At 42.3% G+C, this 21347-nt stretch overlaps 1 protein-coding gene across 3 annotated transcripts in view; it reads left to right on the forward strand.

The window, feature by feature from the left end:
- LOC120943721 (aldehyde oxidase-like) overlaps positions 1–21347 on the forward strand; it is a 181666-nt gene that overhangs the window by 156388 nt on the left and 3931 nt on the right. For all 3 annotated transcript variants that reach the window (XM_040357197.1, XM_040357198.1, XM_040357199.1), the window contains 3 exons: positions 3466–3580; positions 4926–4991; positions 14500–14688. In XM_040357197.1, coding sequence (XP_040213131.1) covers positions 3466–3580; positions 4926–4991; positions 14500–14688 — 370 coding nt within the window. The remainder of the gene's footprint in view (positions 1–3465; positions 3581–4925; positions 4992–14499; positions 14689–21347) is intronic.

The following is a 21347-nucleotide window of genomic DNA, read 5'->3' on the forward strand; positions in this document are numbered from 1 at the left end:
GGTACTGCATCCTAAGATCCGACAGTGTAAGTGCCTTACAGATGTCGGATCTTCTGACTATCTTTGGAAAAATCCTTCTGAGGATCGTTTCCAAAGATAGCCACAGGGATAGGCAGGCTGAACAGCAGTTCCGCCTGCGTATCTCCTTTGAAGATTTGGCCCTATGTTCATACATTTTCATTTGCTGTTTGTGAAAATATAAAGCGAAAAACGCACTGAGTAGGTAATGAAACCATGTCAGTAATGTAGGACTTTTTGTGGTGTTTCGTGTCAGAAATAGGTGAGCTAATAATGTAACATAGAAACATATATAGAAAAGTATCAAAATTTAATATAAATACATGAAAACAAAATGAATAAAAAATACAATGACAGAAATCATTGATTGCCCTGTTGCAGATAAGATGTGACAATAATTAGATGAGTAGAGGGCTGGTCGCCGACATGTTTCGCACTAAGCGTCTTCTGGGCGCCGCACACATCTATGACATACTCTTATCTGATAATATGTAAACAAAAATAAATTAGTTACATATAATTTAAACAGGGTATATAGTGTACATTTCATGTAATTCATTAGTCATAAAGAATGAAAAATACATAAAAATTATATATACATATAGATGCTCACCAGTAACTGTGGAATGTCAAATAACGCCAGTGGATACACACGGAGCAGGACTAAGGGAAGTTGAAAAGATACACCGGGCAAAAGCGTGTCTGGGCAATACCTTCACCCCCTGTGGGAGTCAGATCCGCAGGGTTCTGAGTAAGGCCGTACCCTTGATAGGTTGCAATGTTAAAAAATTGGATAGCAAGATCTATAAGGATAATAATAATAAGAATAGCTAGTATGGGTCATATATATTAGAATATATATATATATATACATATATATATGCGCATAAGGGAACTAATACCACAGTCATAGAAATATATAACTGTGGTGTTACTGATGAAATAAACCTTACCCATCAGCACACTTAAATAGGAGAGGTCCCAAAAAAGAGGTAATTAATGTATAATAGATATGGTTTAAGGAATATAAAAAATGTATTAAATAGCATACCTATTGTTGTGGTTAAGCAACGCTTAGATTCCTATATGACCATAGTGATGGATACAGAGAGGTTATAACGAAGCAAAGGCTCCTGTAGTGCCTGGTGTGGCATACATATGGAAGTCACACACCTAAATTGATAGTAATAAATGTTACTGCACAATTAATGCAGAGTAAAAGGAATTATATTGTCATTCCCTATTCCCTGGTATGGGGCTTGGCGAGACCGGGGCGTCATGGCAGGACCACAATATCTCTCACCCAATAAATAATTAGTAATTGCAAGAAGATACCTTTTATAATAAGGCTGGTATCCTAATATAAAAAAAAAGCCTAGGGCATATCAGTTACTCAAAAAGAAAGTTAATCATATGGTGGGGGAGATCCTGGTCTGCAAAATGGTACCACAGACAATAAGCCATATACATGCCACATAAAAGGAACCAGGGAATAAGGAGCAAAAATAAGGGAGGAAAGGCACTTGGTTCAACATACCTATTGCAACATGCAGGTTAAAACGTCCTCCCTGGTGGTGAGGTTCTGTCACCAGGTTCCTGGCGTGTGTGAAAGAAACACACACGCCGGTGCTTATGTCCATAGGGTGACCCGGACGTGAAGGGTCCAATGACCCCTGACATCACATCCGTTTGATCTGACTTGCCGCGCATGCGCAGATAGGCCCGGAACCGGCCGTACTGCGCATGCGCCGCAGTCTATATGGATGAACTGACATCCAGATCAGCCAGATCAACGGCCTCACTTACTCCAAAGTTGCCGCTCAGACAGCGCCACCCGGTGGTTCCCAATAAGTACTGCTGTGTATAGATTACTCCTCTGGCAGCGCATTGACATCCACAGTTGGTATAGTATGTAAGCATGGGTAAGTTTCATGGTGTAATGCATGACACCATGCATGAAGAAGTTTAATCTTGTGCAGCAAGAAAAATTGCTATAATATATTAAACCTACAGTAATACCCCCATAACAGGGGAAAAGGCAATAACAAAAGAACAATCTTGATCTTAATAATAGGTCATTTCACCTTAAAGAAGCAGGAAACTCAATTATGTCCACTAGATGGCAGACAGATGCTAAAAACTGTTGTGATTATTATGTATGAGTGAGAAAGCAATCCTTGCAGGACAAGATAGATAAGAAATAAAAGATTACACATTAAAAATTGAAAAATAATAATTAAATATAAATCTGACTTCCTACAAAAACGGCTTAAATGATAAAGCCGTATTCAGGCCTGGTGTGTAGGTCGCCCTCTGATTGAAGATCCAGCGGGTTTCCTGCTGCAGGATCTTTTTGTCAAAATTGCCCCCTCTTTCTGGGGGTGGGACCACCTCCAACACAAAGAATGAAATAAAGTTGGGGTCATAACTATGATGAAGTCCTATGTGTTTACAGATAGGTGTATAGAGTAACCCCGCCTCTAAATAATAAAGATGGTCCTGGATGCGTTTGGCAAAGGGTCTCTTTAATTTCCCTATGTAGAATGCGCCACAGGTACAGGTCGCTAAATAGACAACCCCGACCGTGGTGCAGTCTGCATAGGTTTTGGATTTGTGATAGCCTCCCCTAGGTAGATGGCACCCTGATCCCTCCTTCACCCAGGGGCATCGTTCACATTGGCCACATCTAAAAGTCCCTTTTTGTTCTACCGAATTGGTGGTTGATGAATCATGGTTTAAATGGCTATGTACCAAGTTATCTCGAATCGATCTAGGTCGCCTAAACACAATTTCCGGCTGTGCTGCCACATACTTGGAGACTATCGGGTCCTCTGCCAAAAAATGCCAATTATTGGCTATAATCCGGCGGAAGACATCTTGATTATCGCTAAAGGTCGTGATGTATTTCGTTGTACAGTTGGTATCTCTTTTTTTGGGCTCAAAGATTAGGGTTTCTCTTGTTTTTAGTTTTGCCCTTTGGTAGGCCTGTCTCAAGACTTTTTATATACCCTGTTTAAATTATATGTAACTAATTTATTTTTGTTTACATATTATCAGATAAGAGTATGTCATAGATGTGTGCGGCGCCCAGAAGACGCTTAGTGCGAAACATGTCGGCGACCAGCCCTCTACTCATCTAATTATTGTCACATCTTATCTGCAACAGGGCAATCAATGATTTCTGTCATTGTATTTTTTATTCATTTTGTTTTCATGTATTTATATTAAATTTTGATACTTTTCTATATATGTTTCTATGTTACATTATTAGCTCACCTATTTCTGACACGAAACACCACAAAAAGTCCTACATTACTGACATGGTTTCATTACCTACTCAGTGCGTTTTTCGCTTTATATTTTAACCACTAAGGACTGGTGTAGTACTGTCATTGTTGGAAACCAACCATACAAACTCTTTGAAATTTGCTGTTTGTGGTTATGCAGGGGATATGAAACCTATATGGACTGGGAGAAAGGTGAAGGCCGGCCATTTGAATATTCTGTTTTTGGAGCTGCCTGTTCCGAGGTAGAAGTAGACTGCCTATCAGGAGATTATAAGGTAAGTCATTAAAACTAATATTGTACATTGTACAGTACAATTGGAGTCAGTTGAAAGACGATTCAGATTCCCATTAACAAGCCTGTGGTTTTCCTACTTCCACTTCCACTTCCACTTCCTTACTGGGCACATATACCCCTTCCTGACCAGGTGAAATTTCAGCTTGTGGCACTGCGTCACTTTAACTGACAATTGCGCAGTCGTGCGACGTGGCTCCCAAACAAACTTTACGTCCTTTTTTCCCCACAAATAGAGCTTTCTTTTGGTGGTATTTGATCGCCTCTGCGGTTTTTATTTTTTGCGCTATAAACAAAAATAGAGCGACAATTTTGAAAAAAAAACAATATTTTTTACTTGTTGCTATAATAAATAGCCCATTTTTTTAAAAAAAAACATTTTTTTTCTCAGTTTAGCTGATACGTATTCTTCTACATATTTTTTGGGGAAAAAAAAAAAATCGCAAGAAGCGTCTGGTTTGCGCACAAGTTATTGCGCTTACAAAATAGGGGACAGAATTATTATTATTTTTTATTATTTTTTATTTTACTACTAATGGCGGCGATCAGCATTTTTTTCGTGACTGCGACGTTATGGCGGACACATCGGACACTTTTGACACATTTTTGGCGCCATTCACATTTATACAGCGATCAGTGCTATAAATATGCACTAATTACTTTATAAATGTGACTGGCATTGAAGGGGTTAACACTAGGGGGTGAGGAAGGGGTTAAATGTGTACCCTAAATTGTGTTCTAACTGTAGGTGGAGGGGGGGTGACTGGGGGAGGTGACCGATCTATGTCCCTATGTACAAGGGACACAGATCGGTCTCCTCTCTTCCCTGACAGGACGTGGAGCTCTGTGTTTACACACAGAGCTCCACATCTTGTCCCTGTAGCCGCCGATCGCGAGTCCCTGGCGGACATCACGGCCGCCAGGCACTCGCATCGGCATCTCAGCGATGCGGCGAGCACGCGCGCGCCGCCATCGGACGCGCGCGCGCCCGCGCCGCTGGATGCGCGCGCAGGCCGTGTTTTTACGGCCTGTTAGAGATTGAGAACCACCCCGCGGCCGTATAAAGTCGTACGGCCGTCGGGTAGTGGTTAAAGCAAATGAGTTAGACCTACAGATAGCAAGGGCTGAGTAATGAGCACTGCTAGTTCAAGGTTACCCAGCAACCAGGATGAACATGTCAAACTGCACCCCCCTTCTCTGTGTTGTGTGCACCCAATCATCTTACCCACGCCCATAACTGAGCCCAATCCTTATATCTATGTACAGGGTGCAGAGGTCAGGACTGGAAATGTATATACTCATCTAATATATACTTTTTTTTCTGACAGAACATCAGAACAGACATTATAATGGACACTGGTTGCAGCATTAACCCAGCTGTGGATGTAGGACAGGTACTGTATGTTACATTCAAATGTGCATAAAAATCGCATTTTCAGCAATCATCAGCAGACCTCCAAGTCAAAGCTATTATCTGCTTTCCTGCAACTGACAAGAATGAGTAGTGTCCAACACAGAGCAGTCTGCTTTGGATTATGGGATATTGAAGAAATGGGCCTAAACACTGACTTGGGGCAGGGCCTAAGAGCAACCTGTGCTAAGTTTCTGGGGACTTCTAGAGCTTTTTGCAGACTAATAAAAGTATGTGCAGGCACCTTTTTTGAGATCGAATAAAGAAGACCTCAGGCTGTAAATATCTCTTAAACAGGGCAAGGAAATTGTAATAATGTACTGTGACAGTGCTATGCCCTCTCACTGTGTAAGTATAGGAAAACGATAGATAGGGTTCACACTAATGCAGGGTGTGGGGGCTCCAGAGTATTGTCTGAGCAGAGAGGACTCAGGAACACTGGGGTTTCAGTTTTCTCTAGGTTTTGTAATCCCGGACCAGGGTCTGGAGCCTGAAGAATTTGAAGAGTCTTGGGTGGGACAAAGCCTTCAATCCTATGTCCAGGTCTTATTGGAGACATGCAGGCTGTGTGAGTGTGCAGGTGTGCACAATCGTTATAAGCAAGGCTTTGGTCATAGCTCGGGGCATCTGTTAGGAGACAGGTGTGTGCTCCATTCAGGAGACTGATGTACCCCCATTAGGAGAGGTATTCTACTCAGGTGACAGCACTCTATTTTGGGGAGAGATTTCCTCATCACAGGACTGAGAGAGTTGGGACCGCTAGGCAAGCCTGGGAGGACTGCAAGAGAAGAGGCAACAAGGCAAGTCCAGGGGACTGGGGTAAGTGTAGTGAGAGAGGCAAGCCTGGGAGGAATGGGAGAGCTGAGGCAATAAGGCAAGTCCAGGGGAGGTAAGTGCAGTGAGAGAGCCTGGGGTGCCAAAAGATCCTCTATTGAGAGGTCAGGAAGTGGGACCTTGCAGTGAGGTGTGGTAACTACAGGATGAGTGAGCCAGGAGAGCTGGGTGAAACAGTCTGAGAGACCAGTGGAAAGAGCAGCAGTTCTGCTGCAGAAGAAACCAGGAGGCTTAGCATTTTCTGTTTTCTGTTTTGCTAGAGAAAATCCCCTGCGTGGGGAACTGCTCTGTTTCAAACTTTTCCTTAAGTTTTCTTTAAGTTTAATTTAAAGTGTTACTAAACCCAGGACCCTGCATTCACTATATCTGGTCTCCAACAGTACACAGAACATGGAAATGCAATTATTTTTGTAAAAATAAACTGCTAAATACCTTTTCTCATCAGCAGTATATAGCAGTCTTGTAACTTCTATCAGTGTCTGGTTAACCACTTGTCAACCGGCTCACGCCGATATACGAATGGCACGGCTGGGCGAAACCCTGTATGGGTACGTTGTTGTAAACGGCACCCTGCTTGAATTTACTGCACTGCACTGCAGCTGATCTCCTGCCTATAAAGGAATTCAATGGAGATACAGCTGGCATTCTATTATTGTCAGCTGTAGACTCAGGCCTAGCCTGTCAGCTCAGCCATGCTGCTGTCTTTGCTCCCTTTGCCGGAACACTGCTCCAGGAAACAACTACTACTTTGCTGTTAAGACTTCCTACAACAACTGCATTGCTGGGAACTACGTTCATGCCATGAACATCTTGCACCATGGACATTCCATCTCCTGCATAGATATCTAAAAACGGATAAGTAGTCAATCCTTCACTAGTAGTTCTATGAGTGAGTGAGTGAGTAACTTGTATAGCGCAACAAGGCGCTTCCTGTCCAGAGTCGTGCCGGTCCTTCAGAAGAGGTGGGTCTTTAGTTTTTTCCTAAAGGCCTGATAGTTTTCCTCCAAGCGGATTGTAGAGGGTAGAGCATTCCAGAGCCGTGGTCCTTGGACCGAAAATCTACGTTCTCCCTTAGATTTGTAGCGGGATTTAGGAATTTGGAGAAGGTTTTGGTCGGTTGACCGGAGAACGCGCTTGGTGACGTAGGGTTTTATTTTCTCGCTTAAGTATTGGGGAGCGTTCCCCTGTATACATTTGTGGGTGAGGCAGAGTGTCTTGAATGTCACCCGATCCTGTACGGGCAGCCAGTGGAGGGATCTCAAGGCCGGGGAGACTGATTCCCACGGCTTTTTACCTGTTACCAGTCTGGCTGCCGTGTTCTGGACAACTTGTAGATGTGAAATCTGGTATTTTGGTAGTCCCAAATAGAGGGAATTTGCGTAGTCGAGTCGTGAGTTGATGATTGTTCCCACCACTACTGCCGTGTCCTCTTCTTGGATGAAGGGGATGAGTCTACGTAGCATTCGGAGCAGATGATGAGAACCGCTGACAACTGATCCTATTTGTGCATCCAACGTCATGTCAGAGTCAAAGGTGACTCCGAGACTTTTGGCTTTATTGCTTGGTGCGATGGTTTGTCCGAGGATGGTGGGCGGTGTCCCTGTGGTCCTAGAAATGGATTTCCTATTTGCGTGAAGGGTAAATAGTTCTGTTTTGGATCCGTTAAGTTTGAGGGAGCTTTCGGTCATCCAATTGTCAATCAGCGTAAGGCACTTTCCAAGTTCATGAAATTGGTCTTTTTTGTTGGTGATTCAAAGGTAAAGCTGCGTGTCGTCCGCATAGGAGTGGTAGCACAGGTCCTGTTTGCTGATGATTTTGAGGTAGCGGGCGGATGTAGATGTTGAAGAGTACAGGTGAGAGGGGCGATCCTTGCGGGACTCCGCATGTAGTGGTCCGTGTTTCTGATGTAAACCCTCCAAGTTTCACGGTCTGAGTGCGATTTTCAAGGAAAGATGCGAACCACGGTAGGGCCGCGTCGGAGACTCCTGCTACTTCTTTGAGTCGTGCGATCAGTATGTTGTGGTCTACCGTGTCGAAGGCTGCACTAAGGTCCAGCAGCACTAGGAGACAGGATTCTCCATCATCTGCTGCTTCGAGGGCGTCATCCCATATTTTAAGAAGAGCCGTTTGTGCCGTGGCCTGGGCGAAAACCTGATTGTAGAGGATCTAGGAGTTTGTGCTCGTCCAGGTGGGGCTGAAGCTGTTGTACTACTGCTTTCTCCATGATCTTGGAGATCGTGTTGAGGCTTGTTATCGGTCTGCGCTGGTTTCGGATCGAGGTTGGTTTTTTTTAAGAGGGGTTTTATTATGCCTTGCTTGAGGTTGTTCGGAACAATCCCTTCCCTGAATGATTGGTTTATGATGTGCGTTATGATGGGTGCCAAGATGTCCGTGCATTCTTTCAAAAGTTTTGTAGGAATGATGTCATTAGGTGATGTGTTGTCTCGGAGGCTTCTGATGATGTTTTTTGTGGTGTCGATGGTAATTGGGACCAGCTCGAAATTTGTCGATCGTATACTATTTGTGTTGATTGCTTCTTCTTGCTGTATCTGGGTGGGGTTGGTGTTTTTTTTCTGTTGAACTGATGCCCGAATCTTTTCGATTTTGTCGATAAAATCAGATAGTTCATTACAGAATTCCTGTGTCTCACTTGCAGGGGGCTCCAAGCAGGAGGGGTTCATGGCCTTAGCGACTAGCTTAAAAAGTTCCCGTGGACAGTTTAAGGCTTTGGAGATGATGTTTGCGAAATGGTATTTTTTGGCTTTAAAGATCGCTTTGTGGTAATTTTTGGTGAAGGTTTTGTACTTTGTGAGGTTTTCTTTTGATGGGTTCCTCCTCCAGGCTCCTTCCGCTCTTCTGCGATCCTGTTTCAGTAGGGTGAGGGTGTCGTTGAACCAGCCTGAGTTATTTTTCCGGCTGAGAGCTCTGCGTTTCGGAGCAACTGTGTCTGCTGTTTGTAGTAACGCTTTGTTTAGAGCATTGAGTGTTTGTTCCGTTGAGTGGTTCAGATTTGGTACTTCTATTTTTGTCGCTAGTGTGGTTTTGAAGAGCTCAGAGTGTAATTTCTTCTGTGATCTTGTCCAGTGTATAGTTGTAGGGGGTTTAGGTTTTTGAAGAACGGTATCGGTGGTTAATATAAATTTGATGGCGTGGTGGTCCGTCCATGGTAAAGGTCTGTTGTCCAATTTGTTGATATTCACGTTTTGCTTGAAGATGAGGTCCAAAGTGTGACCTGACGTGTGCGTAGAAGTCTTTATCAGTTGCTGCAGACCGCGTTCTTCGAGTTGGTTGATGCAGGCGGTAGCGATGGGATCCTGAGTTGAGTTAGCCCAGAGGTTGAAATCCCCAAGTAACAGCAGGTTTTTGGTTTTCAGGGTGTATGTAGAGAAGAATTCGGTGAAGGGTGTGAGGAGATGCGTCTTTGGTCCGGGTGGTCTGTAGCATAGTAGTATGTGGACGGTTTCCTCGGGTGTAGCTTGAAGTTGCAGGGTGAGTGTTTCCATAAAGGGCAGTGCGTTCTGTAGAGTTGGTTTGGTGAGAGCGAGGTGGGATTTGTAGATCACTGCAAGGCCTCCTCCTCTTTGACCTGTTCTATGCTCGGTTAGGATGCGATAATTCTCGGGCACCAATTCTGCTAGGATGGGATTACAGCCGGGTGTAAGCCAACTTTCGTGGATAAAGAGGCAATCTGTGTTGTGTTGGACGATGAAGTCGTGGATTTCCTTTCTGTGCTTGACTGCAGATCTCGTGTTGATCAGGGCGCATTCTAAGTGTTGTAGTGGCTGCGGTGGCTTCTCGTTTTTTGGGTTTGGTTGGCGGTAGATTCTTAGTAGTTGTTCTTTTCGTAGTGTTTTTTGAATGGAGGTTGGTAGCGGTGCGGCCGCCTTCCTTAAGTTGCGGAGGGTGTCTGCTGCGTACTTGAAGATGAGCATGGTGGGAGATGACTTGTTGGTCATGACCTCTAAATCATTATAGCAATAATTACCTCATGTATGCTACTCTAATTACCTGAGCTAAGACTGGCAAAAGTCCTACCATTTTACACACAAATCCTCAATCTCCTGTTATTCCCAGGAGAAAAACTTTAAACGTATCTCCCGATGGTACAAGGACCCTCAATCTTTACATAAGATTTTTCCATCCGTGCTTGCCTGGTGCTGGAGATGTGGTGCGGCAGATGGTAGCTACCTCCACATATGGTGGGATTGTCAGTCCATTCAGCCCCTCTGGTCACAGGTTTTTGCCATATACAGCAGTTTATACGACCGGCCTTTGACTCCTTCCCCAGAGATAGCTCTATTGTCTATGCTTCCTGGCTCCATAGCCTCCCAGAAATGCACTCTGTTGCATTTTATCCTGTCAGCCGCTAGGCAGCTTATCCCTATGTTTTGGAAAACTACCACCACCCCCCCCCCCCTTGGCCTTGTGGGTCTCCACGGTCAATGATATTATGCGCATGGAAGAGATTCAAGACCCTCTGGCTCCTTTGGATTGACTACTCTGCCTCAGACTCTCTGAAAACGTTATTGGCACCTCTGAGTTAAAGCGGATGTCCGCTGAAAAAAAAATATTAAAAGCCAGCAGCTACAAATACTGGAGCTGCTGACTTTTAATATTAGGACACTTACCTGTCCTGGAGTCCAGCGCCGTCCGCAGCAGAGGACGAGCAATTGCTTGTCATTTTGCTGCCATCCTCGGTGAGGGAACCAGGAAGTGAAGCGCTCCGGCCTCACTGTCCGGTTCCCTACGGCGCATTCGCGAGTCGCGATACGCCTGCCGATTGGCTCCCGCTGCGTACTGGGATCCGAATGTTCCCAGAACACAATGGGGGGGGACGGGAGGTGACGTCATGCCGGCAGTCTGCCCGAGACTGTGTGGCCGGAAGTGGGTGCAAATACCTGTCTTTAGACCGGTATCTACACCCCTCTCCCCCCTGAAAGGTGTCAAATGTGACACCGGAGGGGGGGGGTTCTGATCAGTGGGAGTTCCACTTTAGGGTGGAGCTCCGCTTTAATCTAGCTCCTTATCCTGACCCCATCATGTAGGTTTGACATGCCGTGGTCTGCTCGGTCCCTCCTCTCTATGTATTCTCTGCCTTCTTTTCTTTCCTCCGCTATCCTCTATTGCTCTTTTGCCCTTTTTTCCCCTTCTTTGCTTTTCTTTCTCTTTGATAAAAATTTCAGGTGAATGAGTCGGGTGTCGTATTATGTAAATTAGCTAAGCCCTCACTGTCCTTTGGATGGAATGGCACTGTACACTCCTCATAGGCGGTGGAGCCTCTGAGTTTTTGTTGATAATGTTACATGCTGAGGATAGATGAAGGGTTTTGTATTGTATTTTCTTGTCTCCCGGACATTTGAACGTTGTTTATACTATTGTTTTTCTTTGTCAAACAGAATACAAATATATTTGACTTTAATTACCTGAGCTATATTGCCTCTCATATGTGTGCATTGCTACATCTATAATTACAGCTCATGTCTACAACTATATTTACCTGAGCTATATTGCCTCTCATATTTTTATTGCCTCTCATATGCAATAGTTTATATCTACAATATTCACCTCAAGTATGTTACTATATTTACCTGAGCTATACTGCCTCTCATATTATAGCTACAAATAAATACCTCAAGTATGCTACTATAATTACCTGAGCTATATTGCCTCTCATACGCAAGTACTATTACTCAACTAAAGTACCTGCCATATGCAAGTAACAGTTTTCATTACAACTTCTATTACTACGAGCACGACATAAGTACAAATCCTCATAGGCCTTGTCCTAATTGTTTGAACATGTTCGCTCTAATATTTCTATGCTAGCCGTTGATGCTATTTCATAGCATCTCCCCTAGTGGCCCAATACATCTCTACATGCCAAGGTGATATGATGTAGAGAACCCCCAGACTCCTGTTACGAGGAGAGATGCCTGGGGTCGCTTACTGATAATCACCTGCATGTAGTGGTGCATTGGGATATTGTGCTTGAACTAATTTTTAAACGCTAAGCTCTGGTCGCATGCTGTAATGCGTCCATGCTTAGTAGCTCAACACCTTTCTTTATGTGACACAGAGATGATGTATAGATCCCCCAAACTCCTGTTGCGAGGAGTAACGCCTGGGGCCTAATACTGAGTTGTCGCATAGAGAATTGCATTGAAGTCCTTGCTAACCGCAGTTGTGGTTCACTCCGTTCACCAGTGCTGTTACAGTTGTCCCCTTTAAGAGCCTCCGGAGGCTGCATGGCGAGGGACGCGTGGCTGGCGGGCGTGATCGCCGTCTGCCACCCACGATCGCAGGCATGAGAGACAGTAAACACACAAATCCCTGTTCTGTCACGGGAGAGGAGACATATGGTTTGTTCCTACTTAGTAGGAATAGCGATATGTCTTCTCCCCCAGTCAGTCCTATCCCCATACAGTTAGAAATTCTAACTAGGAAACACAGTTAACCCCTTGATCGCCCCCTAGTGTTACCTCCTTCCCTATCAGTGACATTTACACAGTAACAGTGCATTTTATAGCACTGATCGCTGTATAACTGTCAATGGTCACAAAAATGTGTCAAGTGTCCGATCTGTCCACTGCAATGTCACAGTACTGCTAAAAATCGCAGATCACCACCATTACTAGTAAAAAAATAAAAGTAATAATAAAAATGCCACAAATCTTTCCCATAGCTTGTAGACACTATAGCTTTTGCTCAAACCAATCAATATACACTAATTGTGATTTTTTTTTTATACAAAAATATGTAGAAGAATATATATTGGCATAAACTGATGAAAAAATTCGTTTTTTTTAAAAACATTTTTGGGTATATTTATTATAGCAACATTTTTTTTTCAATTTTTTTCCCTCTTTTATTGTTTATAGCGCAAAAAATAAAGACTGCAGAGGAAAAAGAAAACTCTATTCGTGGGGAAAAAAAGAACATCAATTTTGTTTGGGTACAGCATGGCATGATCGCGCAATTGTCAGTTAATGCGACGCAGTGCCAAATTGTAAAAAGTGCTCTGGTCAAAAAGGGGGTAAAATATTCCGGGCCTAAAGCAGTTAAAGCTTGTAGGAGGAGTTTTAATTTTAATCTGAATTTCCTATGAGGCTGCATGACCCCTGATCCTCGGTCTGGATAGGGCCGATTGGCCCTATGCCGATCATATGCACCCTCCCAAAATAAAACCTCTCTGCAATAAACACCAAACTGAGCATGTGCAGCGTGCCCTCAAGGCTCTGTAATGTCAAGAGATGTATTGGGGACTGTGGAAGAAGGAGAGGACCAGAGAAGATGGGATCAAACAGCCTTTTTATGCAATGCGCAGGTCTAACCCTTATGCCGCGTACACACCATCGTTTTCTGCGATGGAAAAAAACGTCATTTTCAAAAACGTCAATTTAATTGACCGTGTGTGGGCAAAAACGTCGTTTTATGTCTTCTAAAAAACGACAGAAAAAAATTGAAGCATGCTTCAATTTTATGTGTCGTTTTTGGCCGACGTCGTTTTCTGTGTTCTAAACATTGACCGTGTGTACGTAAAAACGTCGATTTAAGCCCGCGCATGCTCAGAAGCAAGTTAGGAGACGGCAGCGCTCATTCATGTAAAACGACTGTTCAGAATGGAATCAGCACATTCGTTAAGGTGTTTTTCAGCTTATAGACAAGAAAACGAAATATAAAGCACAGTCACTGAAAATCACGAATCGTATCTCACCAAACTTTTACTAACACGCAGCAACACGATATCAGCAAAAGAGGCCGTCTTCCGCATGGAAACGACCCTTTATAGTGACGTCGTGCGTGATTGACGGAACTGCGCTGTGCTAGAGCGTTGTGAAAAAGCGATGGTGTGTATGCTACGTCGTTGTTCAAATTGAAGTTTGAAAAATGACGTTTTTTTTAAAGCACATAAAGCGTCGCATTTTTCCATCGCAGAAAACGATGGTGTGTACGCGGCATTAGGGTCCACAGTGACAAGCATGCTTTACTGCATATACAGACTGATTTTACTGTTATGGGTTTAGTAACACTTTAAGTTTTAAATTTAAAGTGGGATGGCAAGCCTTAAGAACAACAGTTCTACAGTGTGGACTACAAATGCTTCTACCATTGAGCTGATTACCCAATGTCACATTTCAGCACAATTGCTTCTGTTCATGTGTAAAATTCTGTAGCTGGCAAGTCACAACATACTGTAGATAGGGCAAATGCAATTAGGAAATAAAAGTTACGTTAAGCTTAAAGTAATACCTAAGTCTAATTTGTATTTATTTAAAAAGCATAGAATGCATTAGGATAAAAAAAAAAACTTGTGCCTTTTAGAACCATTTTATGTTAACAGTCAGTTCTATGTCCTTGTTCTGCTTTATTAAAATTCCAAAGCATACCCGACAAAGCTAATTAGTATTTCTTCTCCCACTAACTACTACCTAAAGATTTTAAAAAATAAATAAAAATTAATGCATTGTGTAAATGAAACAGTACATTTATCCATGCTAGTCAAGAGTATTTCTAGGCAAAAACTTTTTTGGAGTGAGATGGGTGAGACCCTCTGAAGTTTGAAATGCTGTCTGTGTCCCTATTGAAAGATTTACCGCTATATTTTTACTGGTGACATTTATTTTTAAATCCTTTATCTTTTCTATGTTCATTTTTAGATTGAAGGAGCATTTGTTCAAGGTATTGGGCTCTATACAACAGAGGAACTTAAATACTCTCCAGGTGGTGCTCTGCTAGCGTATGGACCAGGAGAATACAAGATCCCTTCTGTATCTGACATTCCTAGAGAGTTCAATGTATCACTGCTTCCTTCATCTCAGAACCCAAACACTATCTACTCCTCCAAGGTAACAAACAAAATATTAAATAACAGTATAGAACATAGTGACTTATTACAGTTTGACCATCAATAAACTCATAATGATTCCGATTGAATGAATCTGTGAAATGGGTTGTAAGCATGGCAGCAGTTACCCACAGCTTAAGCAGCCCATAGATTACTCGATTTTCTTTCCTTCCACCACAGTATATCATCTTGATCATTTCTTAGACGCATTTCATAGGACAAGGTCTGCTTCTTCAGGAATAACACTCTGCCCGGGCACTCTGCCTGTTTTTTGCACAGCGACTGACATAAAGAGCAATGGCAGACTTTACATATACCAGTATCTAAACCATAAACACAAGTAAAAAAGTTGGTATGGTATGATATTGTTTATTGAACCATTCTCGCACCTTGACGGGAGGTGGTGGGTGTTGAAGGCCATTTGTCTACGGGGCTTGGTGTTTTACAGTTTATTGATTTGCACATTTTGTCAATATCTATAACAGACATTTAAAAAGCTTTGTTCTTCCTAAAGAAGCAGGCCTTGTCCTGTGAAACGCATTGAAGAAATGGTCAAGATGTAAAACTGTTGGCCATCTACTGTCTAGTTATCACTATGTAACTTTCCAATTGGAGTTTATACCATGTGAGAACAAGTCCTTGTTAGATGTGCAATTTATCCTTTCTCTGGGATTTTAACAAATTTTCGATGCTGTAATAATAAAAAAAAAAATGTTTTAACTTATGATGTGGTACCGTTAAAGTCCTACTTAGCTTTGTTCTTCTTGGAGTTTTTTCTATATGCTTATGTAATACTAAAGAATGTTGTACCAGTAAATCCACCAAAATGTATCAGTGTAAAATTAGGTACTTTTAAACAATATTATCTACTTGGAATTATTGAATGTTCTGTTTTTTATATAAAGAATAGTTTGAGAATCAAGTATAGCCATCTTTAGATAGCTTTACATGTCAGCTGTCAAACTCTTGAGGTCACTTTAACTTTGGTGGCATACCATATTTTGTACTGAATGATTGTCATAAAGGAACATTTCTTTTTTTCTTCCCATTTTAAGTATTTCTGTTAACAGAATACAATTTCCATTAACATTACAGTATATAATTTAGCAAGCCTATTCAGGCATGTTTGTGACTGGATTAACGCAGCCTCCAACTATACTGATGTAGAGCTAGACAAACAATTGGTACTATCCCGATCACTCAAGGGATTAATAAAAACACCACTTACCAAATTATTGCAAAACACATAAAGAAAAATATATATATATTTTTTTTAAACTGACATTTTATTAACAATAGACAAAGTAACATATTTGTTGTAAAGGTAAATGTTGTTTCACCTTAATGCATCCTATGCAAAAAACATCCGACGGTACTGCCCCCCCCCCCCGAACCCCCGTTTTACTTACCTCACCCCTCGAAAGTCCTGCGCGCGTCCTCGTGATCTTATTCGGTTCCCAGCCTGGCCGTTGATTGGCTAGGCTGGACGGATTGATAGCAGCGCAGCCATTGGCTGGTGCTGCTGTCAATCACATCCGATGACGCAGCGTGCCGGGGGGCGGGACCGAGTTATACAGTCAGCGGCTATGCCTGCCGCTGTATCACGGGAGCGCACCCGCAAAAGCTTTCCTCCATGCGAGCTCGCTCGTATGAAGGTGGAAAGCTTTTGGGAGGAGGTGCTGAGACAGCCGACAAGGGACCCCAGAAGACAGGATTCAGGGCCACTCTGTGCAAAACGAGCTGCACAGTGGAGGTAAGTATGTTTGTTATTTTAAAAAAAAATTTTGCCTTTAAGTGTCAAGCATATAGTAAGGTTAGGCAACTAATATAGCATATCAGAATTATTGCAGCAATTTGTCAGGTAAAACGGAAGTAGGACTAACTGAGAGAAGTATATTATTGCAAATTCCTCATTAACAAAGATGGTTTAGAAAATCCTGTTAATATAATAAATCTCACTGCATAAAAAATATATATATTTTAATGAGAGATTATTGCATAGATGAAGCTAGGAAACCACTTATTACACAGGAGCAGTCTCTCCAATGATGCCTTTGAACCTCATCCTAGTATTTCCCCAAGGGCTCCAATCTATTTTTTTTCTAGGAGTGGGGATAAAAAAGGAGTTAATTTCCTGATGAGCTTGCATGATCAGCAACACCAACTAATAACATTTCCCAAGTTTTGCCAAACTTACACCATCCCAACATGCCTTCAATATTAGAGAGAGAGACTTTTATGAGCAAAATAACTGGTCACCCTATGACATTTTCCCTACAAATCTCATAAGCTAAAATTCTCTCACCATCCTCAAAGAAGATCTTTCTCATGTATAAAGTCAACTCGGAGAACTCAAAAGACAAAACTCATAATTTTGTTCCACTTCTATTACAAAAGTCTAATCACTCTCAAAAATCTATAAAATACCTCAAGAAATGGTCACAATGTACATTTTTACAAATAAGAACATCTCTGCATTTTGGGCATATAGAAATCAAATAGTGGAAAAATGGTTACAATCTGCACCCCCTACACTGAAAAAAGTCAAATTATTTTTACATGGGCACGCCCTTAGATAAATTAAAAAAACCTGGATGAAAGGACACATACACAACAAAAATATTTTAGACCTGGAGCAAGTTATTCATAGCCAAGTCCTCACCCAAACAACTTGTGCACACTGTGAGTGTTTAGCCCTTGTGCATCAAATTCCAGAGTTTTTGTGCTCCTTGGAGGCACAGATGTAGCATCCAGCCCTGCTGCCTGCAGCCTGTCTGTCTTTGACCCAAAGTGAATAAAGCTATCCTTTATTAACACAAAATAAGAGACATGGGCGTTCCAATACTGGTAAAGTCTAACAGGGCAGTCCACATAGCCTAGCTTCCCCTCCTCCATGTGCACAAAGAAACCCCAATTTTGGTTCTCAGACATGGTGGCCTGTGACCCTTTTGCAATATATTAATTATCTTGACTAGTGCAAATATGTGTTTGGCAGGGTTGGCCCCATCTTTAACCCATTATCCCAAAGTATGGGGTTCCATAAAAATTATTTTGAGGCTTTATCTTGTGACATGCCCCCTATTTGCAGTGGGGGGTGATGTCCCAAATAGATTTAAGTGGTGGATTATCAATGGATTCACTGTTTTTGCTCATTGCTTTTGATAGTCATAAATTATATCCACAAGTATACGTTTGTTATCAAATTCACCAGAGGGCCCTTGTTCCCATTCAAATCTGGGCTGTGATTCCTGAGCAGCGTTGCCGGATATATGGCCCCTACTCCTCCCACTGCTATCCAACAACATTGGATGAAGGAGACGGTAGCTCTGAGTGACAGCTCAGAGGAGCATTAAGTAGAGTGCACGCAGGGCCAACACAGGCCACGCTCTCTCTCCTCTGCCAGCTTCTAGCTCCCCTTTTAAATGTGCACTCTTGTGCGTCTTTTTTTTCAACCAGATGTAACCGCTTGAATTCATTACCTGGTACCTGAGGTGGCAAATTATGAGCTATACCTGCATTGATCTTCAGAAGTGAGGAAAATTTTGCAACGTAGTAATAAAAATGCAATGGTGTTGGATTATAGAACCATACATGGTTACATAGTTGGTAAGGTTGAATAAAGACAATAGTCCATCCAGTTCAACCTGTGTTGGGGTGTGTGTGCTATTTCAGGTGTTAATACTGGCATTTGGGTATGTGCTGGCTGCTCTAGTAGCTGACTCTGCAAATGCACTCTAATAACAGCAGAATCTACAAAACCCTTGTGTACATCAGATAAAACAGTGGAAGTCATAAATGACCTGGGAGAAGTGTCCCATTGAGCAATGTGTATACAGTCATGCTGTGACACTACCTCACCCTGTTCTCCTATTTAATCCCAAAAAAAGGCATTAAAATCCTAGCTTTTTCAAATAACTCCCAAGCTTTGAGCAGACATGGGTGTGAATATTTTAAGTAACATTGTAGTTGGTCTGCCCAGGGTAAATGATGTTGCCATCCCCTACCACCATCGCTTATGAGGCATACCCTGAACCTGAACTGGGACCACCCTTGGGAAAAAGACCCCACAGGGCAAAGCTCTCCACCATGTTTTTTTTTTTTTTTTGCAAGGACACCTGTCATAATCTTACAACTGTCCCCTGCATACAAACATAGCGAGGAGGCCAAGTCTGGGTGCTGCAACCACAGCACTTTTCAGATACCTTTACTTGGGCACCCGGATATATCTCTTATATTTCTGGAAGGGAGTTTTTTTGTTTTTTTTTTAGCTTTTGGTGACACCTTTGGTAACAGGTAAAACAAGAAGTGGTATATTATAAAAACAAACTGTGGTTTATATCCCATGTTCATTTACCAGGGCAGCCATAACTGCTTGTGACTGAAGACACGTTACATGTGTCAGGCTGTGGGGCTGTGGAGGGGTCAGAATCCTAGGGGGGGTGGGTTCAGAGTGGCTGGCAGACATAATGGTATGACGCACACAATCCTGCCTCCACTGGAGGCACCCGGCCAAATGATGCACCACCAGCCTGTCAGCTCTTATATAGCTGAGGGCGGGGCCAGAGACGCAAGGGGAATCGCCAGGGTTACCCAGTGACGTGTAGCTTCAGGCATCATTCAGATATCCCCCCTAAATACCAGGACGTCATATGACGGTGTGCGGTATTGAGGTGGTTAAAATCCATACCAGACCTGAAGGGTCTGGTATGGATTTTTGGGGGAAACCCCACGCCATTTTTTTTATTTGGAGCAGGGTTCCCCTTAATATCCATACCAGACCTGAAGGGCCTGGTAATGAAATGTTGGGGGACCCCCACGCATTTTTTTATTTTATTTTTTTCAATTACTTTTATCTGTATTGCCGGGACCCGACAATTCATTATAACCGCGAGTAGTTTTAAATTACTTTTTTTCCTCTAGAAATGTCATTTTGTGCAGAGACTGTTATAAACACGAGAAACATGCGCTACTTTACAGGCATACTATAGACACCCCACAGGTATGAAATGTAAAGGAATATTTCACTTTTCATGTCTCGCTAGAAGTTGCTGATCACCGCCATTACTAGTAAAAAAAAAAAATATCCCCATATGCCCAAACCAATTAGTATGTGCTTATTGGGGATTTTTTTATTAAAAATGTGTAGCAGAATATATATCAGCCTAATTTTATAAAGAATTCGATTTTTATTTAATGGGATATATTTATGGGATATTTCAGCAGTGCCAAATAGAAAAAAAAATGGCCTGGTCATGAAAGGGGGGTGATTAACTATGAAGATTGCTTGTATTTACAATCTAACACACCTGCCCAGAAGTAACCTTTTATGGTTTAAGTATTTTCTGTAGATGTGCCTGGAGTTTTACTTTAAGCCATTTGTATTTGGGGGGGTGGTGGGGGACTGTCAGTTCTACTTTCGTAGGTTTAAATAGACTGGGGAATGATTAGGACAGCTGTCTAGTTTTAACCTGATGGCTATTGCATTGGGACAGCAAGTAAGGATAATCTGCCTATTAGAAAAAATTGTGTGGGTTACCGGCGCCAAGATAATATCAATATTCTTATTAAGTCTTGCTGCAATAAAAAGTGCAACCTCAAAGGTTGGATTTAGATTTGTGTATTTGTGAAGTGTATTGCGCTAACTTATATAAACATTTTACCACGGCTGATCCTGTGAACTTGTTACTCAAAAAACAAAAAGTATGTACATGTGTCTATGATTATTAATTAATGTGCAAACAATCAACAAATAGTGTGCAATAAATACCAATACAGTGCCCTGTGCCAAACTATAACATATGAATTTCTCAATCCATCAAAAAAATTTGAAATAAATCCAAAAAGATTTCAAATATGCTACTGTTACAATCCACAGCTTGAATGTGTCCCAAGAAAGCAAGAAAAATGTATTTTATACCAAAAAATATAAAAAAAAATATATATGTATATATGCTAAGAAAGTCCTTGAGGCCGCGTACACACGGTTCTTCCAAACCGATGAGAATGGACCGAGGTTCAGTTTCATCGGTCCAAACCGTCGCTGTGTATAGCCCATTGGTCTGTTGTACTTCGGTCCAAAATTTTAAAACATGCTTCAAAATCAAACCGATGGCCCGCTGCCCGATCGGTCCAAACCGATGGTTAGTACAGAAAGCATCGGTTAAAAACCCACGCATGCTCAGAATCAAGTCGACGCATGCTTGGAAGCATTGAACTTTGTTTTATTCAGCACGCGTGTTTGACGTCACCGCGTTCTGACCCGATCGGTTTTTGGAACGATGGTATGTACGCACATCAGACCACTTCAGCGGTGAACCGATGGAAATGGCCCGTCAGACCATTCTCGTCGGTTTGGAACGACCGTGTGTACGCGGCCTAATAGATAATTTCTTGCAGTGATGCCCAGCTATGTTTCCACCTTCACCGCAAATAGTGCCTACACCGTCACTGGATTAAATGGCCACTCACCAGATGGACCCAGAAATCTGCCTTTGGTTCATATGGATAACCACTCCCTCTCTCATTTTTATCAGGAATCACTCCCAATGCTTTGGCTGTAGTCTCATTCTATATCCACTCATGTAACATATAAAAGACTATCATGGTGAATTTATTATGATGATTAAAACATATATAGTTATTCCACTCACATGTAAAAGT

The sequence above is a fragment of the Rana temporaria genome, chromosome 6 (genome assembly GCF_905171775.1).
Source record: "Rana temporaria chromosome 6, aRanTem1.1, whole genome shotgun sequence".
NCBI lineage: Eukaryota > Metazoa > Chordata > Amphibia > Anura > Ranidae > Rana > Rana temporaria.